We start from the raw sequence: 18,829 nt of genomic DNA on the forward strand, positions 1-18,829 counted from the left end.
TGGAGGAAAGTGGGCGAGGGAGTGCCTGGAGCCAGACTGCTAACCCTGCCGCCCTCTCCATCTGCCATCCACCCCTGGTGCAACACTTCTACTCCTTCAGAGACCAAATGAGCAAATTCTCCCTTTCAGAGTTGAGCCTGAAAAGAAAAGAAACACACATAATCTCTGTCTTTGGATCTTGTTGTGGCAGAAACAATTTCTCCTGATGTTGAATGGAAAATGAGGTATTTTTCCCCCATAATAACAAAACCAGAACAACAGTAATAATGATGATGATCCTTGGAGGACCTTTTGGCTATGTGTTGCTTGCTTATACTCATTCACTGCTAAAAAATAATAATATGAATGTTTATCCTAAAAGCACATGAAAAATCTAGGTATCTTTTATTGCTGTGCTGTGCTGTTTTAGTATCTGTTCTTGCCTCGTTTTATTCATTTTACTCCCAAAAATATATGTTCGGTGCCTACTATATATACTTACCATTCGAGGCGATAGGGATACAACAAAAAAGACAAAACTCTCTGTTTTCTTGGAAATTATATTCTAGTACAGTTAGAAGGGCAATAAATAAAAGGTGAAACATTGAGGGGGTGATAAATACTATAAAGAAAAAGCATGGAAGGATAGGAAGTGGTGGTGATATTGCAATGCAGAGAGTGTGGCCTTTGAGTAGAGATGAGAAGGACAGAGGAATAAGCCATGGAAGTGTCTGAGGAAAGACTTCCCTCAGGAGAAGGGAACAGCATATGCAAAGACACTGAATCAGGGACAAAGAAGAAATCGCATAGCTGGGTGGAATTCGAAGAACAAGGGAGAATGTACTCAGAACATGAGGTCAGAAAGGTCACAGGGAGCCCATGACCAGTTAGTCCATTGCAAGGACTTGAGCTTCATCGGGAAGTGACCAATCACAGGAGAGATATGACCTGCCTTGTGTTTTAGAAGGGTCCCTCCGTCAGCTGTATTGAGAATGGATTGAAAGGGAGCATGGGTAAAAACAAAGAGGCCAGACAAGAAATAGTTGCAGTAACCCATGGGAGAGACTGGGAGTACAGTCCAAAGTGGTGGGAGTGGAGGGATAAGTCAAACTGTGATTACATTTCGAGATTTGTTGACAAATTGGATGTGTGTGGGATGTATGAGAGACAGAGGGAGAAAGGAAGGGGAAAAGACATCAAGGATCAATAGGAGATTTTTACCCTGAGCAACTAAAGAATGGGTTGTCATTAATTGGGATGTAAAACAGTTATGGAAAGATCTTTGTAAGGTCAGTTTTTCAGTTTTTGACATGTTACATTAGACAATGGACCTTATGATCCTGGAGTTCAAGAAGAAGCTCTGGGTTGAAGATTTAAGTTTGGGATTTATCAGCGTATACTTACATCCATGCCATGAGACAAAAGAGGTGTCCAAAACAAATTTAGACATATTCCATATTTTTAGAGATGGGCAGGAATAAGGAGGAGGACATTAATGGTGGGCTTGGAGAGTTGGAAGAAGTCCAGGAAGCAAATGAAGAAAATAATTTAAGGAAGAGGCCGTGGTCAACTGTGTTCTGAAATCAAGCCAAAGAAATGACTTGGGATTTAGCTACCTGAGGATTGGTTTTGATCTTGATAAGAACAGTTTCCATGGACCAGAAGAGTAAGAGCCTGACTAGCAAGAATGGTAGTAGGGAAACTGGAAATTGCTCTGTGGACAGCTCTTTCAGATTCTGCTCTCAAGGAAAGTTGAGGAAATCACATTGTATCTGGGGGGGTCCTGACAAGGTTTACAAGCTCTACTTATTGTTTGTTTTTATCTTTGTTTTGAGTGGGAGAATGAAGAGTATCTTTGTAGACTAACCTTCTTGTGTCTATCTGGGGGTAAGATACCTAAATACAGAGATCTGTGTAGGCAGAAGTTTTGGTTGGAAATAATGTCTGTGTGAAAAGATCTTGGATTTTGGGGTCTTTGGGAAATATCAGTGTCGCACAGCATGACCTGAGAATATTGACCTTACAGAAGGTGAACAGAGGGGTCGCCAAAAGATGGGTGGGACAGTAGAAGGGGAAGGCATCCAAATGAAATATTGCCTGTTTGCATTTTGGGTAGCGTTTAGGTTGCTACAGTTGCTGCGATGTCCGTGAAAAATCTTCCGCATGCCATAGAAGTTCAGTCTAGGTGAAACCTTAACAACAGAAAACTTTAAATACAATTCCTTCTTTCGTGTCCATCTCCTCTCTGTGGGAAAGGTAATTTTTAATGAGTTTAAGGTCAGGGAGGAGAGGCCATTTTCATGCAATGGACACCTTAGAAATCAGCTTGCTTTCTGCTGAGGAACTAGAAGAGTGGTTTATGTGAATTAATGCTCCTCTGTAACATCGTCTGCTGGGAACTCTGCTATCCAGTAATGTAGATGTTCTGATAAGTCATCTAGCTAATAAGCACCTACAATGTGTACAGTTTAAATAGATTGTCACTACTGAGGCAAGTGTAAGTGTGCACATTGTGGATGTTGAGATGAAGAGTGCATGGACAGTCGCTTATCAGCCAGCCCCAGTGGAGCCAATGACTTCATTTGGGCACCACAGATTCAGGAACTGAACCTCTTCTTTCCAGGAATAGAGACTCATTTACAACATCACTCCTCTTTTTGGAAAACAGTCACATTATGGTCTGGAACCCTGGGTAGGAAATTTAAAAGGACTAGATTTTAGTACCTATTATTATTTCGTCTACCCTTTTGAGGTAGAAACAAAATCTCTGAACTATTATGTTCTCTTGTTTGATAAATAGGTGTACCATTGTTATTACATATGCTATAAACTAGAGTGGATATAATAGTATGAAAAACAGTAAAATATTTTAAGGAGGAAAAATTACATAACAAAGATAGATAATGATTTATCTTACGAATTTTCAGTTTTAAAATTCTATATATGCTCCAGATTGATATTCTGTTTTCTCTTTCTCCCAGTATTTAAGGCACATTACGTATACTAGCAGTTAAGGATGTAGCAAGAGGGAAAAGTAAGGTTTTAGTCTTACTTACACAAAATTGTTCATAGAACCGGTATAGTAAGCCACTTGCCTCGCTGATTGACAATTAAAATAAATGTTACTAAGATGTGTTAGATTTCACCAATATGCAAAACTGAAATTATAATTATGTCACACAAATAGTGGTGAAAATAACACTTCTAGCACATGTTAAAAGTTGATTTTATTTTTCTTTTCTCTCTCTTTTTTTTAAGTTTTTATTTGAGAGAGAGAGTATGATAGAGCATGAGCATGGGGGAGGCGGAGGGGTAGAGAGAGAGAGGGAGAAGCAGAGTCCCCACTAAGCAGGGAGCATAATGTGAGACTTGATCCCAGTGTTCCGGGATCATGACCTGAGCTGAAGGCAGACACAACCAACATAGCCACCCAGGCTCCCCTATTTTCCTGTTCAAGATTTAAAGTGTTAAACTCTTCACTTTGACCAGATGATTAGAAAGATACATCTACTGATTATTTTTATACTAGAATAATCTTTCATTATTAATCTATTAAGTCTTCTCTCAAATCAGTTCATCAGTGCTACCAATTAAAAATAGAAAAATGTATGTGCTCAATTTCAAGAATTAAAAATAATGCCTTGGGAGTAGCATTTCTTTCCTGTGGTAAGAGGATTGTTGGATTTTCCAATTAAAGAAGTCTCCATACTGGAAATGAGTAGTCAATTATGAAAATTATTTTTGAATAGTCAATTTGCATATCCCTAATTGTATTCATTTCTTTTGAAAGACTGAACTTGGAATTTATGATGTTTTGATTGATTACTCCTGCATTTGTGTTATTAATACTATTGCTAACAAGGCTCCCCTATGAATGGGCCTTGGAGTGCCTTTTCTGAATAAATGTTTGAATCACAAGTAGGTTTGTTTTATTTAATGAATGAAAAATATCTAAAGATTTACTAGCAGCTTTCAAATTGCACACAATGTACTTTATTGGGTTGACAGTAGCATCCCCTCACTGCCTACTACATGCACATTTGGACTTTTCCACACCACCTGATGAGAAGTGTGTGAAGTTGCTCTATGGTGGTGCTGTCTGCCGGCCAAAAGTACAGCTTCAGCAGGACTGTCCTGTTTATACAGCAATCTTCATGCAATGAATACTTTATTACATTTTGCCCTTTATGAAAAATTACTTGGAAATGGACAATTAAATGTTTTTATATTAATGACAAGAAACAGTTCTCATATGAAATAAAATTGAGATGAAGATGGGAATAATTTGGTTAAAAGTGCTGATGTTTAGTCTCATTGGACTTGACGTTCATTGGACTTAAACCAGTCAACATAGTGTCATGAATGAAGAGAACAAAATTAAAGGGATGTATAAAAAGGGGATATTTATGTGCACAAAGTGAACACATTGTGTGGAAATATACACATTTATTTGTTGTGATCGTGTCTAAAAGGACAGCCATAATTATAGATTTTATCATATCTTAGCTCTCTGAGGCTGGAATGGCCTCTTTCACCATGTAGATCTATTGTTCAGCTTTTGCATATTCAACTTTTATTTCTGGAAACCCTCTTTAAAAATACTAAGGTCCTTTTTGGCATATTGGAAAAGGCGGCGAGGGGAGGGGCAGCCATTTCCTTCCTAAAAGAGAGCCAAAATCAGTTCTTTATTTCAAGAGTAGACAAACCATGAATTAAATCCTGAGCACCTGCTTTTTGCATTGAGAGGTTTGGTGTGGTACAAGTTTTCAGAAGCTATTTTCTTTAAAATCAAATTAAGATCACAATCCGCTGGATATAGTGTTGTGTGATACGCATGCCATTCAAAGTAATTAGTGTTGTTGGTTTTGTTTGTAGCTGATTGCTGTGTTTGATGAACAAGAACCACTTCACAAGATGGAGAGCCCCAGTGGAAACTCTGCAGGTCGGCAGAGCCCAGATGCCTTTGAGACGGAAGTGGCTGCCCAGTTGGCTGCATTTAAACCAATTGGTGGGGAAATTGAAGTAACCCCTTCTGCTCTGAAATTAGGTATGTGTATTTTCACTGGTATGTTCTTCACCTGGTTGAAATACATCATCTTGCTGGCTATAAGTTGCTTCTACTATTTGAATTATCCTCTTAGTATCTTTCCTTAAAATTCTGGTTTGTCTTCGCTTAAAATTATTTTTACGTAGCAATTTGTAGCTGCTGATGCTCCGACAAGGGGATGCAGTTTTTTCTTGAATTGCAGGTGCATCTGAATTGTGTACTCTTGAAGTACCCTACAGGACAGGCTGGTCTGTAAGTGATGGGGTTTATCTGTAGCCCAAGAAGATGACTTAAAAAAACATCTCTCAAAAGTGTCATGTGGTGAAAGCTAAGATTTATCAAGGAATTCAGACTAGAAATAAAGGTCACTTTCTATTTCAGCCACCTTCTTTTTCTCCTCAAACTATGTCGCTTAGACTTTGGGGAAAACCTTTGAAGTTAGTCTTTTAATTCTGTCCTGCTGATTTATTCAAACAAGAACAACACACCCAGTAATTTTGTTTGGATTTCTTTATTTTTGTTTTGAGGGCATTGGGAGAAAAATAAACATTCTTCTAAAGTTTCCATGAATTTACATCTCCAAGAGCAATGTCAGTTTTGGGTGATACCTCTTAGAGATAAATTTAGGTCAGTTTAACAGCATGAAGCTTTTGAAAATCCACTAACATTTTGGTACTTAAAACAAACTTTCATTCCTGTTGAATGTATGCATATGTTTTGAGACTCCTCTGAGCACCTGTTATATAGGTTAATTCTCAAGGTAGAAGAACAGGGGCTTTTACTACTCTGCAAGGGGAATCTTTTCCTTGCAAAGCAAAGTATATGCTTAAAATTGTAGAAGTCCTCCTACAGAAGACTCATTTTTCCCATTTGAAACAAAACGTTTACTGGAGAGTTTATTTTACATACCACACTACTGAATATCCATATTTGGTATTAATTTTCTGGAAAGCATCTGTGGTGCCGCTTTTTATAACAAACCAAGTGGAAATTAATGACCTCTAATCTTCATGATTCTCCTCTATCCTTTGGAAACTCAGCTCGTGAAGCGGTGTTCTGGAATGTGGACAGCGGAGGGCTTGGTGGCAGCTTCTCTCCATCCACAGCGAGGTTTGTGGCTCCGGCAACCTCACCGCCCTATCATTCATTTGCATAATGGATGCCTTTTTATCCATTATGCAAATGGTATGGGAGGGAAATTAGGCAATAAGGGAAGACGAAAGGAGAAAATTGCTCTTGCTTGTTTTAATATTCTATTTATAAGCAAGCACTGTGTGGTCCTTAAAAGGCTGAACCCTGGAGTACCCTGTGCTGGGCAATTTGCTTTTGCCTTCTCTTTAGGAGCTTTCTGAGGGTAAAATAAGTTTGTTTTTCTTAAGCTTTCTCAGCTTCTTCTGTTGAACTGTCTGAGCAATATAATGTTGAAATCAGGAAGAAAAAGTAAGCTGAGGTTCTTTTTCTTTGAAAGTGAATTTTTCTACTTCTTCAGTACTAACTTCTGGTGAGAGAGAAAATCTTTATTATGTGGGAACTACATGCCAGGCACTGAGCTCAAAGCACTGCACCAAGTGTTCCAAGTCCTTTGCTCCTGACAACTCATTTAAGCCTCATAATAGTTAGCTGGGCTCTCTTATTCCCCTCATTTAAGAGATGAGGAAACAAGCACGTAGCACTTAAGTAATTTATCCAAAATCACGTAGCACAGTTATTAGGTGGCAAAGCCAGGATTTGAACCCTTTCTGGCTCCAGTGTCAGGAACAATTATTCTATGCCGCCTCATATATCAGTAGTCAGTGAATAAAATGATGGTTTTTCTGGGGTGTACTTTGTGAATATACATCTAAACCCTGAAAGTGTCTCTTAACTCCCTGGCTTCGAGTCCCTTTCAGGTAGTACTGCGGAAGAAATGATGAGGTCGGCTAACCTTCCTTACTGGTGGGCGGTCAGTGTTGCCATTGGGGCCCTGGGGTCTGACACCCTGGCATCATCTCCGGTTCCTCCTCCCTCTTGCCGACCAGCCTCACTTCCTTCCGCCTTCACCTGCCCGACCACTGCGGCAGGCCAGAGCCGCTTCATCAATCAGGCTGGCGCAGAGGCCTCGAGCTGACCCCTCTCCTTACAGGGCCTGCTTTCTCCAGCCCCGGCTCCTGCCAGCGCTGACTTTCTAAATCACAAATCTGATTATATAACTCCCTGCTTAACAACTTCCAATGGCTTCCTATTGCGCGGAGAGCCATGTCCAAACTCATTAGCAGACTGATGCAGATGGTTCCTCGGAATTAGCTGGAGGAATTTGGGCAGGGATGAGTGATGAAAAAAATTGTCCCTTATATGCCCCCACAAGTCCAGCAGACTGAGTACTTTTCATTTCTGGAACTTTAAAAGCAAAGAACACGTTTGTCAAAGTTTCTCGGAGCAATTAAAGACGAGAGCAACACAACCTGCTTTGGTGTCTGCTGTTTTCCTTTTGTTGCCCTCGGGGAAGGGTGTGTTCATAGATGGGGGGCAGGTGCCACCTCAGGATGGAGGGGTATGCATGGCAGCAGAGATAGTGCTCGCCGTTCCTGGGGAGTGTGGCCTGGTCCTGCTATCAGGCCTGGTCTAAGATCTGTTTAGGTGAAGCAGGGGGGTTGCCTAGAAGAGGAGTAGCATTTGTGTTCCAGGAATTCACCGCAGCAGGGTGCATATACAATGCCAGACTCTGGAGCCCCAGCTCTCCATCCCAACTTGCCACTCAGCTCCCAGAGGCCATTGGAACTGGTTCTGCTTCCCGTGGGGCTCACTTGCATAGGCTGATATGGGAGACACGGGGCTTCTTCTCACAGATTTTCAAATTCTTGAGGCCCATTCAAGAAGATGGGGAATTGAATCATTATCAGCTCACACATGCTTATCTCTCTTTATAGGACACAATTCAACAGATAATAGGAATGAAGACATGTTTATGATTAGGTCATATTAATCACCAAAAATTTGGGTTTTATTGATACCTGAAATAAAAATAAGCTTGATATTCAATATAATATTTTTAAAGATTTATTTATTCATTCATTTATTTATTCATTCATTCATTCATTTGTTCATTCATTCATTTGAGACCCAGAGAGAGAGAGAGAGAGAGAGAGAGAGGCAGAGACATAGGCAGAGGGGGAAGCAGGCTCCATGCAAGGATCCTGGGACTCCAGGATCATGACCTGAGCCAAAGGCAGGCTCTAAACCACTGAGCCACCCAGGCGTCCCCCAGTATAATTTTTATACCTCTTTCCAACACAAGATAATCATAAATAATAGTCTGTTAAAAGCCAACAACATTCCCTGTATATATACAGAGATTCGCCCTTCCTTTTCTTTTTCTGCCAAGGTGAAATAGTTATGCACAGAACATGCCAGAAGTTTGTATTTACAGGCTCTTCATGATCTACCTACGTCTTCTCTGCCCACCTTTATTATGGCCATTCTTCCACAGTTACCTTGACATGCAGGCACCATGAACCACTTAGCATTCCCCAAATTTGCTTTCTTTCAAGCCTCTATGCTTTTGCAGGTTCTATTCTCTTCACTTTGATCCTCCCTTTGCCTACTTTCCACCTGGTGAATTTGTATATACCTTTTATATTCATGCTCATATTATGACCTTGTTTGTAAAACCTCTTGAACATCTTCAAGATAGTACAGTAGGTATGCAGGAAAGTTCTTAATACTTCATCACCAATGATGAGTTATAGAGATGAATTGGAGAAATCTTCTACCGACACAAAGGGTTCATAGTCTTATACCCTATAAGCTAATGGGGTACATATTTTTATTTATAGGAGGAGTTTCAAATCAATTAGGCATCTACATAATTCCAACTTCATTCATCTAAATTATTTCTTGCCTTTTATTTCCCGATGGATTTTTTCTTTTTTTTTTTAAGTTTTTATTTATTTGAGAGTGAGAACGTGCACACAAGAGCTGCAGGAGGAGCAGAGAGAGTGGGAGAGGGACAAGCAGGAAGCCTGGCATGAGCCCCCATCCCAGGACTTCGAGAACATGGCCTGAGCTAAAGTCAGATGCTTAACCCAGGAGCTGTCCCACACACAATGGATTTTCTAATGTAATGCTAAATGACTAAATCCTGATGCAGAATGATTTGCTAATTTGGACTAACACTTTACGATTCTGCTTCTGAAATTGGCCAGTGCTTCCCTACTGTAGCCTAGAGATTGCTAACCTAAAACTCCATTTCAAAGAAGAGACATAGTAGAACAAATACTTGGTAGAACAGCAAAGAATCATATTCACAGAGTCCACCTGGACTTTACAATCATCCAGTTCAGGGATTTTCCAAGTCTTTGGAGCCCTTTGGTACTTTGAATATATTTTGGGATTTCAATAACTATGTTATTGTAGCTAGTTAACAAATGACATTTATTGAGGATTTAAGTTTTAGGTGCTATTCTAATTTATTCATGTTCACTCTTTGTATGGATAGGATTGGCTATGCTAGCAGGGAAGAAAGGGATGCAGAAGGCTGGGGAGCAGGCAATAGAGAATCCTAATGCCTTTTAGAAATACTATGGTGAAGGGACACCTGGGTGGCTTAGTGGTTGAGTGTCTGCCTTCGGCTCAGGGCATGATCCTGGGGTCCGGGGACTGAGTCCCACGTCGGGCTCCCTACATGGAGCCTGCTTCTCCCTCTGCCTGTGTCTCTGCCTCTCTCCGTGTGTCTCTGTTGAATGGATAAATAAAATCTTAAAAAAAAAAAAAAAAAAGTCCTATGGTGAAGAAACCCACTTCCACTCAAAAGAATTCTTAGTGGCCCTGACAACAGCTTTTGAAAAGTGCTGGTCTGGAAACAGCACTTCCATAGAAGCACTTCCACAGACATTTCCATAGAATTTCACAGTTAGCAGTTCTCTAGACAATTGACATTATTTTCCAAATAAGCAAAATGTGTGTTCTGATGTCAAATAACTGGTCAGGTAAAGAACTAGAACTGGACCCTGTGTCTGTTGGCTTCTAGTGCAGTCCTCTTTCAACTACATGACATTTTGGGATTAATTGTCGATTTCAATTACCGTGTCTTTTAATACTATATGTGATAAAATACCACCTCATATCCTTTTAGAATTGAGATAGAGCGTAAATTAATAAATAGATACTATGAATAGCTGTAAGTCAAAATCTATTTAAGGGAATAAAGACCAGAAAAAGATGGAGAAAATTTCCTTTAAGTTCTTCTGTAAGTTTTTTTTTTTTTTTTTAAAAAAAAAAAAAAAGCTTTCTCCTCATCCCTTGTAGGTTTGCACATACATGCACTCATGCATGTGTGTGTTTGAGGGAAAACCGCACCAAAGCCAATGTGCTAATGGGATACATAGGTGATTTTTTTTTTTTTTTGTATTGTGGATATTGAACTCTTTCTGACATTTCAAGTATCTGCACATAGGGCCTTCAGTACATAAGACAGATTAGGACACTATTTTGAAATTTGGAAGAGTAAGGGTCTCTTAGCCTGCCCAGTGGGTAGTTCTTGTGCTGCCTTTAGATCTGTGGTGCCCAACCTGCTGCTATTCTGCCAAAGACCTCACGAGATCATAGCCCCAATCTTGGCCATCCTTGTCCTTTGAGAACCAGTGGTGCAGAGCTGGTCCCAGACCCTACAGTATTTGATCTAACTGCGTGCCCAGATAAATCATTTAACTGGTATCTATCAGGACCACATCTTTCCAAACAAAATTAAATCAGAACACATTTGTCATTTCCATACAAGTGAATGGTCTGAACTGAGACCAACCAGGTCACCTCGTGATGTGTCATTACCATGTTTCCTTGCCCCAAAGTTTTCTCATCTATAAAACAGGCCTTGCTTGCCCTAATGGGCTATGATGGCTTTAGGAGAATTTCATTCATACCACACTAAATTCGAATCTGACCCCATGCGCCTGCCAATTTCTGTCCCATGGCCCCAGTTAATTAGTGGTTTTATTCTTGATCTTTGAACATGTTTTTCAGTACTTCTTGACTGAAACTTGCTATTTTGGGTTCAAGCTTATGTGAGAAAATATTTTCTTTAGTTATAATTATTTTAGCAATGTAATTTAAACAGTGTGTCAGGATAAAACGTATTTGGGACTTGGTTGTTGCCAGGCCTGTGATCTATATTACCCAGATATAAAGCAATCTGATTAAAGTTTGGAGTTGAAATAGCGTTAGCTTTATTCTCCTCTTGTGTGTTAAACTTTGAAGATGAGCTTACTTTCTATTTGAAAGTGATTCTTGTTTCTGAGACTTGAAAGCTGAAAGGTGCCTCAGATGCTTTATTGTTTCCATGTGTGTTTGTGCTTCAAAATTGAAATGGAAATTATGATTGTGTGTTTGTTATAATATAATTATTTTCAAAACACTGAGTTCCCTTGTCTTTATTTTCAGTAGTTCTCTGAAAAAAAAATTATACAGACGTAGATTAGTGTTGGAAATTGTGACCGTTTTCTATCTGATTTTGACTAATTTACTGCATGAGGGAAACATATGGGAACATTTGTCTGAATTTTTAAGGAAACCAAATCCCTTTATGGCACTGATCTTCAGGAAAAAATAAAGAAGGGGGAAGTTTATTCCTTTAATTAGGCTGCAGTGTGTAAGTAGCTGCTGTGCCCATAATGTGAGTTTAAGTATTGGCATCTGACCCTAGACAAACATAGTCACACCACACACATAGCAGAACTAAAGCTCAGGACTGGCCTGGGCTTCTGCCGAAGCCTTTGAATTCTGACTACAAAGCTTACAAGCATGTGCGGGTTCCTCATTGCTGGAAGCCCTCCACTGTGGGCTGTGAAACCAGAGTTGAAATTACCAGGCAACTGAGGTCATTTGCTTGGATGAGTCCATAAGTCATAATTTGGTCACTGAGTTTCATCTTATTTGTTTCCTGTTGGGGCTGATTATTCAAAAGTTAACAGCTATAGAATAGCTTTTCTTTCTTGACTTTTTTTCTTCCCTGCAAGCCCAGTATTTTCTTCCCATGCAGGCTTAGATGAATGATGTTGTAATTAGCTATGGTAACCTTGCCAGGCCATCATCAATCAGTCACAGCCATAGAGTCAACAAAGTGTGTGCATGCTTTCTGGTACGACAGTGACTACATTGGGACTAAGGAGGTCATGGAGTTTCTAACCCATTTCTGGCCTCATTCTTCTTTTCCTGTTGTTTTGGGTTTTATTTTAGTTTGTTTTCACAGTAGGTGAAAGTTGCTGGCAATAGGGGGAGTCAGATTATATATTGAATATTTAAAAATTGTTTAATACTCTGGAAAGGGCCTGAGATACTTGGTTGAATGAAAAAATCAATACCTAAAGACAAGCAACTCATAACAAATGTTAAAAGGTAATTACCACGAGGAGTCATTTTTGTTTGTACTAGTGATGTACAAATGTGAGTGATAGCTCAAATGGGAACTTTTCAGCATACTCGGCATTACCTTTTCTAAGTAATTGCAGATGAATTGTCTATTCAGGTGTATTTCATAGGCCATCAGTTTATAACATTTTATAAAAATAACAGATTTGCTGAAAATATTCTATATTCCCATAAATTGTCTTTTAAGTGAGATATTATTTAATCATAGAATGTTAAACAAGAAAAAGAAAAAAATTACCATCATCTTAACTATTTTCATTTTTCTATTTCTATCTAGTTTGTTTTTGTATTTTGTCTTAATTTTTTTTTTTTTTTTTTTTTTTACTATTTGCTTCCATTCTCCTTGGTCTTGGTCCCTTCATTTTTGTGTGTTGTATCCAATGGCTAAATTTAGTACATAAATTGGTACTAAGGTGGTAGTAATCTATGGAAAAAAATATTAAAGGGGATTTGCGTTTACCATTCATCCAAAAATGTAAGATAGTAGATAAAAACCAAGCTTTTACTCTTGTTCTTTTCCAGCTATAAATTTCTAAGTTGATTATATGACCTCAAAAACAGAAAGCAAAAAATGCCGAGTTCACCAACTCCCCTTTGGCCTTTTGCCAATGCTAGACCCACATTGAGACAGAGTCTGCAGATCCTCTCATAAACAAACGGAACGAAAGGTCACCTTCCTACCGCTCACTTGATATTAGACCCCTGGGTTTCCAGGCCTTTTTTGCACATTGCTTTTAATCGTAAGTCCAGTGAGGCCATGTTTGCAAAAACCTAGTCCCTGAGCAGTGAAAATATTTTCACTCATACTTTCATATTCAACTTTTTATAGTTCTTTGTGCCACTCATAAAATCATTTGCATTTTAGCCTTTTAATAAAAGAAGACTCCCCCCACGCCCCCACACACACTAATTCCCAGAGTCTCTTCTTATTCTTTTCCCACCTGCCATTACAACTCCCATCTTATATAGTTTCCGACCCCTCTTTTCTGGAACAGCCCAACAGGACCAGGCAAGGTGGTCCTCCATTCTCTAGATAGAGGTTCTGCTTTTCAGAGCCTTGTAGGGTTTCATATGCCTCTTTCAAGAATGCTTTCAAATTGCTTATCTATATTAAACATTCTTAATAATTATGACTCATATTTTAAATATATGTCTTTTTAGGTTCTATTTCATATGAATTTCTAATCACAGCTAACCAAATTATTTATGATAATCATGCTGATTTTCTTTTGCAGTGTGAAATTCAGGAATCTTGCTAACAATTCAGTATGTGGTAAAGCCTCATTTATACTAACAGCTTAAATATAAGGTTTAGCCTTTATTATTTGTGTGTGTGTGTGTGTGTGTGTGTGTGTGTGTAAAGCCCTGCCCGCACATAAGATTCCCCCACCCCCACTTTCTGCCCATCTGGGGGACTAATTTAATTATTTACAGAAGATCTATCTTAAGGACAAGTCACTCAGAGTTGGACACGCTTTTATGACTGGCTCAGGATTTTCTCATTTGCTTTATCTGATAAAGCCATGTGATGAATTATGCCCCAATGTACACACATTTGGCTAGTTCCTTGCACTATACGCATTTGGAAATTTTACTAAGATCTCAATTTGGCTAAGAAAGTAAGAAATACTGAAACAGCTTGATCTCTTCATTCTCACAACCTGAGGTGATAAGGAAAGGTGACAGCCTTTGCTTAGCAATTGCCATAAGAAAAGCTATCTCTCTAGTGTTTTACCCTTTTTAAAATGTTTACCAGATAAAAGAAGACAACTTCCCAGATACCACCACCACAGTCTGTCAATTTATCACTGAAACAATGCATCTATCATATGGTACACAGAAAATGGTGCCCATTCTATTTATTTATGGACTTAATGGGAAAAGCTTGATAGCTATCAGAAAATACAGGTAATCCTCTAAAAATACCAGAAAAAAATTAATTACTGTTCTATATAAAAATGAGACTCTATTAAACTCTTCAAATTCTTTTACAGATGGAAGAAATTTGGGACTTTTTTTTCCTGAGTGTAAAATTAAAGGAAATTATGTGGTACATCTTGCTTATTTTCTTTTTGTTTATATGGAGGGCTTGCCTATGATTACTTAATGCATGTGTGTGGAATATGGCATGATCAAGGAAAATAAGTTAGAAGGCTTCTGGCCTAACCACAACCTATTTAAAATACTAGCTTTCTTGTAGTTGGTGTTTTAAGATAATATTGGTTAAAAGAAGCCATTACCTCAATGTCCATGTTTCTTGAAACTATTGATAGGAATGGTGTTTTCATAAGTTTTTGCTCTATTTGTTCTGAAAAATGACACGGATAGCAGCAAGCTGAATGGCCTTGTGTCATCTGGTTCTGCAGAATTGTGATGATCAATTAAACTCTCTTTATGTTTTTAAAACAAATAGACTTTCTGCCCCAGAGACCTGAAAGCATGAGGCAAACTTTGTATTTTAGTCACAGTTCAGGAATAATGTCCTTTGACCTCACGACTTTAGTTGGGTGTTACAATTAACTGCTCTCATGGTGGAGAACTCAGCCTTTGCACAGCTAACATCTGCTCTTTTCCAATGATTGGGCTTAAGAATGTAGTTATGGAAATCAGTATATCTGATGTCATTGCTACAGAAGATGGTAGTGTGCCTGTCACTGAATTCAGGTAATCAATAATTATTTATTGCTGGCTCAATAGATGAAAAGTATTATGCTAGGCTACCAGAGGAATATAAAATAGCACAAGCCGTGAACTCATTCCCAAGCAGCCTGCAATCTAGTTGACTTAAAATAAATTACTGGGTGAATCTCTTAACTTGGTTACGTTTCCATTTTTATAATTTACAACTCTTGTTATAATAACACAGAGCATACTATTATAAAACCTTATAGTTGAAAAAGGTCTTACCTCATAAGTAGATTTAGATGTGCACAAAAAGCTTCACTATGAGCCATTAGTCATGTGTGATATCTCCCCAAAGCTTGGTTAATTGTCTTTTATTTGAGTCTTTGTTAGAGAGGTTCTGGAAATAATAAAACTTCAAGTTTGGAGTCTATATGTGAATCTGCAATTTTCATTTACTATTTTGGGCACTGTTAGATTTATCTCCTATTAGGTGGCCAGAAATAACTAGGACCCAAGTCTTTCCGTTACCAAAAACAATGTCCTATGCTGCCCAAGGAAAGTCTCCAAGGACCTAATGGGTTTGATAGATGAATATTTATCCATCCATCCTTCTTCCTAATGACACTCCACTCAAATGTATTCTTTTAATTCTAATTAGTAAAGTTGGAGTCTTCTACCCTGGTGGGTTCAGTAAATGCACTGTTCAGAGGAATTAATTGTGCCCTAGATCAGAGGTAGATGTCAGTGACCCATCCATGCTTTTCCACTGAGTGCCGTATAAATTACTAACTGGACTCCTAAGGATGATCCTTTCTTCTCCAAATCTATAGGCTATATCTCAGCCTGACTGATTTAGATGATACAGAAATCTAAAGTTCTATCTTCACTCCCTCTAACTAAAACCATTGTCCACTTGAGTGTCCACACTGTCTGAATATGATTATATGTGAATCCATCTACATTGCAGACTGTATTGAGAAGGAGCATCTTGACCGTCTTGGAAGATTTCCTTAGAGAAGTTTAGAGAATGAGTTTTGAGTGCTTTCTCCCTTGCAGACCAATCACCACCTTCTTACAAAACTTACTCGAAAATTAGTTTTCTTTAAAAGAACTTCCTTGTCTGCCTTATTGCCCTATTTTAAAAATAATGTTCAGCATTTGTTTGGTAGTTGTCATAAATTTGATATGATAATGTTCTGTCTTTACAAGGTGAAAAGTTATGAGAGGTTAGGCAAAATTCTTATCTATAATTCATGTCTTCTTAAAAGCTGGTTCCCTCCTTAGTATCCAAAAAGTTACCTGAATATATCTGACTTTGTTTTTTCTCTAGTATCTTAATGAATAAGTATGCAGCACATTATTTCCAAAAGGGATGGAGAAGGATATAGAAGATAACTATATGTAAATATATTTACCAAAGTATAGTAAAGAAATTAAGAGCACAAGCATAGGCCAAATATGACTTTGCCCTTTACAAAAAGTAGTGATCTTTGGCAAATTATTTAACCTCAGTATGTCTCAGTTTCTTCTATAAAATCTCTGCCTCCCACTATATAGACATATATACACACACATATATATACATGTGTTTATGAGTGCGTGTATACATATAGATAATGGGTAATCTTAGTAATGACCTAACCAAGTTGTTGTGAGCATCAACTCAAAAGCATTCATATATATGTAAATATAAAACACTTAAAGTAGTGCCTGCCATGTAATAAGTGATGTCACTATTATTTTTATCATTAATTTAATTATTAATCATTTAGAAGAAAATTATAAAATCTCCTTGTGTTTTTGTAATTAATATTTTAGCCTGGGTTTTTTTGTTCTCCTTTTTTCTCCACTTTCTCAACCCATGACACTGTCTTCTCTCTTACTCATAAACATAGATTATCGTCATCTTATACCTTCTCCTAAGCCATAAAATTAAATTTGTTTTTCCTCTTTTCAGGCTTAGAAGATAAATGGTAAAATGATTTATTGAAGCTAAAATAATACTCAGGGACATTTAATCAAAATAGTATAATTGCTGCAAAGTTTTCAAATAATACCTTTGTGCTTTTTTTAAGAGATTTGTGGAAGGGTAATTGCTTTGATTCTTTTTATCTTAACTCAAGTATTTACTTTCATATCCTCACCCTGATTTAGCATATTGTTCATAAGAATTTTCTTTCACAGTTGGTAAGTGCATGCTGTTTATGTTTGACAGTACCTTTACACAAGGGAAGAAGAATTTATTTCTAATGTTTCACTCATCCAACTGACCTAGAACACTGTATCAGTCAGGGTGCCAACAAGAAACAGATGGCATCTCAAAGGTGTATTTGAAGACAGTTTAATAATGGGATTACTTAAAAAGGTGAAACACTCAATGTTCCAAAAAGATTGGGAGAACCATTACCAGCCCAAGCCTAAAAGTGGCAAGGGGAGACCATTCTTACCAATCTGGTGAGAGTTGCACATGTAGAAGAGAGGTGCTTACTGGATCAGAACCTATGATCTAAGGTTATCCAATGCTGCCACTTTCAAACATGGAGGCAACACAGTGGGGAATAAACATCATAATATCCCTTTCTTCTTATCCTCTGATCTCCAGCTGGTCTTTCCTAATGGCCAAACCCAACAGGCAGCAAGAGGCGAAACAGACCAGTGTGATAAACTGAGTTACTGAATGAAAGTCAGCCTCTTGGTGGCCAGAACAGGGCTTCTAAGACTGGGAAGTGGCTCTGGAGAGTAACATGGAGATCAACTAGCACAAATATCTAGTCTCTGAGGTGACTTTTTTTTTTTTTTTTTTTTTTTTACTAAGATGCTGGTATAGATAAAAAATGCTTTACGATTAAGAGTTGATTGTTCACATAGAACTTATCTATTGGACTATAGAAATCAAATAGAAATTAAAATATGCTTTTCTCCTCAGGTGTTTATAACTCAGTATGATAGTTCTCATTCTTTTTCTATTTTTTTTTAAATTGAGACATAGCATGGGTGATATTTCTATATACCATGCACTGAAATCGAGTATCCAACATTATGTAATGTACCTGTCTCTCGCCGACTATGATTCCACCACCTTTGTAAGTGAGGAGGTAAAACACATCAGCTTTCAGTTCCCAAAAAGTAGATTAAATACATTTCTTTTGTGTCTCCTCCTTCCCCAACTGTCATAGAAATGACAGTTGTAAATAAAGGAAAGGGGGATATATGAATAAAACCACTGGAAATGGGAAGAGAGGGAATGGAAAATAAATATAATCAAATTAATATGATTAATAGATGACTCAGATTTCAGACTGCCCTAGAATCGAGTCTTTTTTTTTTTTTTTTTCTGGCATTGAGAGATGGGCTAGGGTGTAGGTGGACAGCGACAGCCTGACTGCCCGCCTGCCTTCCTGTTCATGCCTGTTAAAGTGAGACCTGTCAGTGAACATGCTTTAAAACAACTGAAACTACTTGTTATTCTTAAGCAACTGAGTACTTCATACAGAGATGCGAATGGGCAACCACTGCTCACCAGACATTTAAAGGAAAAACAACTCAAAAAATGATGCAAAAGTGGAATTGACAAGACAACCTTAGAGAAGAACAAAAAAATTTAAAGGGAGCTATCTTACCAGGCACCAAGATTTATAAAGTTATAGTAATTGATTCAGTGTGGTTTTGGCACAATGAGAGATGAATGGCATAAAATAGAAATTTCTAGCAACAGACCCTCAAAGATAGTCATTTGTTTTAGATTTGAAATAATTGTGCACTGGGGAAGGGATGATG

General features: G+C 38.1%; 1 protein-coding gene across 7 annotated transcripts in view; it reads left to right on the forward strand.

Moving 5' to 3' along the window:
- The window catches only part of PARD3B (par-3 family cell polarity regulator beta), a 981,548-nt gene that overhangs the window by 383,370 nt on the left and 579,349 nt on the right, over positions 1-18,829 (forward strand). For all 7 annotated transcript variants that reach the window (XM_049106749.1, XM_049106751.1, XM_049106755.1 and 4 more), the window contains one exon: positions 4,855-5,026. In XM_049106749.1, coding sequence (XP_048962706.1) covers positions 4,855-5,026 — 172 coding nt within the window. The remainder of the gene's footprint in view (positions 1-4,854; positions 5,027-18,829) is intronic.

The sequence above is a fragment of the Canis lupus genome, chromosome 37 (assembly GCF_003254725.2).
Source record: "Canis lupus dingo isolate Sandy chromosome 37, ASM325472v2, whole genome shotgun sequence".
Classification (NCBI taxonomy): Eukaryota; Metazoa; Chordata; class Mammalia; order Carnivora; family Canidae; genus Canis; species Canis lupus.